Here is a 3,659-nt window from a genome sequence, read left to right on the forward strand (position 1 = left end):
TTTTTTTCTTTTTTTCTTTTTTTCTTTTTTGTTTCTTTTTTCCTTTTTTTTTCCTTTTTTCCTTTTTCCTTTTCCTTTTCATTTTTTTCCTTTTTTCTTTTTAAAAAAGACTAATATAAAAAAAATAAAAAAAAATAATAGTACAATAAAAGTAAAATTAAAATGATAAAAAGACATAAAATAAAATAAAAAAAAGACATATATTATTTAATAACCAAATTGGGTGTTAAACATTAAAATATACTATAATAAATCCCATACTGCACAAGTAAAAAAAGCACTATCATAAAGACAAACATTAGACTTGGTAGCTTTGTTTAACGCATGCCGGAAAGTCTATAAGATGTAGTTGCTAGTCAAATAAATTTACGAGAAATATGAATGTTTTTAAAGAAAAAATTGTATACATCAATATCTGTATTTTAAAATACTGGAAATTTAAAATATCATAACTGAATATAGATTTTGACTTTCTTTCAACTAATATTAATTGCTATAATACATATCTCGAGTTTAGATTAATTAACAATAAAATAATTGTGAACATGCATGAATGTTTAGTGAGCAGTGACCACAGTAGGACATGGTTGAATTTGATTGATATACTCGAATTAATCAAAAGATTAATTAAAGTAATAAATGGAGAAACATATTGTGAATAGCGAAACAGTTGAAATAATTGTTTGACTGTTACAATAAAGTTTGTTGATTTGAGATTATCAGATACATGCTTACAAGTTATCGACTTCATCAGTTTGAAATTTCAATGGCTACTTTTTGGCGTGTGCAGTCAAAGTTGAAGTACCAACAAACACGTGGAAGTAGTCTCTATCAAATCAGCTCTCATTTAAACGCCATTCCTGAGATACTCTGCTTCTTCAAATTCAAGAATTGCAGGTATAGTGTTTGTTTGAAGGATGGTGAGAATGTGGTTAGCAGTAGCACTGTTACTGATTGCAGGAAGCTTTGTGGAGGGAAAACCTCGTCGGATTCTGGTGGATACAGATGTAGACACCGATGATTTATTTGCTCTTCTCTACCTTTTGAAACTCAACACATCACAGTTTAAATTGGAGGTAAGTCTTCTGTCAAATCAATGCAACACATCTCTTTCTTCTTCGTCACTCATTTCGGAGATTATTCATCTGTTACTTCCCAACCTAAATTCATCTGTACAAATCATTGAAACAATTTTAGGGCATCACCATCAGCGCAAATGCTTGGACCAATGCTGGACATGCTGTTAATCAAATTTACGATCTGCTTTACATGATGGGACGAGATGACGTTGCAGTTGGAGTTGGGGGTGAGGGCGGAATACTCTCAGATGGTACCATACTCCCCAACGTTGGTGGATATCTTCCAATCATAGAACAGGTTTCCTACCTTTAATATATATATATATATATATATATATATATATATATATATATATATATATATATATATATATACCTTTTGCAAACCTACTATATTTATATTTGTGTGGCATTGTACGAGACACGTGTATATTGATTGAGTCTATATTTCTATTACATTTAAATGCATGTGTTTTAAGGATGATTGTCGTCTTGAAGCAGGGAATGACAACGGTGGGAGATTGCAGGTACAGGCGCGCCATTCCTGTTGGTCTTGGAGGGCGTTTGGACATTGATGCCAATTATGGTATCAGGAAAGCTTTCCTACCACAGGTGTGTAAAATTAAAATTGTAGTTATTTAAGGATTAATTATGTTTAAAGATGATTAATTGTGTTTAGAGATTTGGTAAATTAGGGAAGAAGGAAATACAGTCCAATGCAACAAGCAAGCGCACAGGAAGTGTTGATTGAAAAAATATCTTCTGGTCCCATAACAGTGCTTGTGATCGGAGTACACACGAACNTTGGAATCTTCCTAATGAATAACCCANAGCTGAAANAGAACGTGGAGCGTATCTATATAATGGGTGGCGGCGTAAGGTCAAGCAATCCAACAGGTTGTTGCCCTAAGAATGCTTCGTCTTCCTGCGTGCCTCGCCAGTGTGGTTATCGGGGGAACATGTTCACAGATAACCCTTTTGCAGAATTCAATATATTTGGAGATCCTTTTGCAGCATACCAGGTCTGATACACATTTCCATATTCATAAAACCACTTCTTCATTCAAACTGTTTAACATTAACAGTAGCACCAACACAACACGCAGATTCAAAGCAAACAAACAATAAATCAACCTAAATACACATACACATACAAATTAAACTAACAAAGCTACAAAAGTGGTGAAGAAAATCAACCTGGACGACGCTCGCTCCCAGAAGCTCCTCCAAACCAGGAATCAACCGCCAATGAAAGCAATGAAACCAAAAAAGGAAACTGGAAAGGAGAAAAATGAACGAAAATGAAATGAAAAGAAGAGAGGAGAGGAACTCAAACGGAAATCGAAAGAGAGAAGAGAATCTTAAATGATAAAAGTAATAACTTAAGGATAGTTTTGGAAATAAAATTTTTTGGAGAGGTGTAAGGAGTACTGTGTAGTAACGGAGGAAGTAACTGTCAATCTGTAATCACCACGGATGAAGGTGAGGGTTCATCCTATCCAAAACCTACATTAACATTGTTTAATCTTTTTATTATTGTGTATTGATCCTACCCGGACGTGGACTTTCATCCACTTGCAAAAGCTCTTCTACACTCAATTTACTAAGAGAGTTAGAATCTATTGTAATGGATATCAAGTATTAAGTGTGAAGTGAGGGATTATGGTTATATTTACATCATCAACATGTTAAAATAATCAGAGAATAATAAGAGCCAACTACTGAGACGTGATAATAACATGTAATGGATAACATGTATCCATAATTATGTCTTTTTGGACCGGATAGGATCAATATATACTGCAATTTATATGTTGAGTATAACAAAATATTTTCATTTATTATGTCATTAATATCATATATTATATTGTATAACTTTAAATTTTATTTCGTGGTCCTCTTTAATACATATTATGCTTCATTATTTATATTAAATAGTAATATAAATAATATTTTATTATATTTTTAAGTTTTTATCATAATTTTAATTATTAATAAATGTATTTTAAAATTAACTTAATCTTTTAAAACCACTTTATATAATAAGATTTATACATATTTACATAATATGGAATCATATATGGTGTTTAATTTTATTATTTATATCTACTTAAAAACATAAACTCACACTTAAATTATTCTTAAGCAAGAGAAATTTATAACCATAAAAACTAAATTATTTCAACATTTTTTATACATAAGTTAGAAGTGGTATATCATTTATGGAGGAGCATTATCTAAACCTTATTTAGTTGATCATAAAAAAATATATATGGATTTTTAGGTGATTCATTCTGGAATTCCTGTTACTCTTGTTCCTCTGGATGCAACAAACACAATCCCTATCACTAAGGAATTCTTTGACGAATTTGAAAAGAGCCAAGACACATACGAGGCTCAGTACTGTTTCAAATCCTTGAAAATGGCTCGTGATACTTGGTTTGACGACCAATTCTATTCGGTAATTTCTTAATGAAGCCATGTATGCCAATTATTAAAGTAAAAGTAAAACTACTCTTCATCTAATACGAATTCATTGTTGGCAGAGTTATTTCATGTGGGACTCTTTTGCAGCTGGTA

General features: G+C 31.6%; 1 protein-coding gene across 1 annotated transcript in view; it reads left to right on the forward strand.

Annotated features, from left to right (window-relative positions):
- The first annotated feature begins 745 nt into the window (after positions 1–745).
- The window catches only part of LOC106766547 (pyrimidine-specific ribonucleoside hydrolase RihA), a 5,344-nt gene continuing 2,430 nt past the window's right edge, over positions 746–3,659 (forward strand). Inside the window, exons 1-6 of the mRNA XM_014651269.2 lie at positions 746–1,076; positions 1,198–1,377; positions 1,581–1,691; positions 1,775–2,101; positions 3,364–3,540; positions 3,626–3,656. Of these exons, the coding sequence (XP_014506755.2) occupies positions 918–1,076; positions 1,198–1,377; positions 1,581–1,691; positions 1,775–2,101; positions 3,364–3,540; positions 3,626–3,656 (985 nt within the window). The 5' untranslated portion in view covers positions 746–917. The remainder of the gene's footprint in view (positions 1,077–1,197; positions 1,378–1,580; positions 1,692–1,774; positions 2,102–3,363; positions 3,541–3,625; positions 3,657–3,659) is intronic.

The sequence above is a fragment of the Vigna radiata genome, chromosome 7 (genome assembly GCF_000741045.1).
Source record: "Vigna radiata var. radiata cultivar VC1973A chromosome 7, Vradiata_ver6, whole genome shotgun sequence".
NCBI classification, from domain to species: Eukaryota; Viridiplantae; Streptophyta; class Magnoliopsida; order Fabales; family Fabaceae; genus Vigna; species Vigna radiata.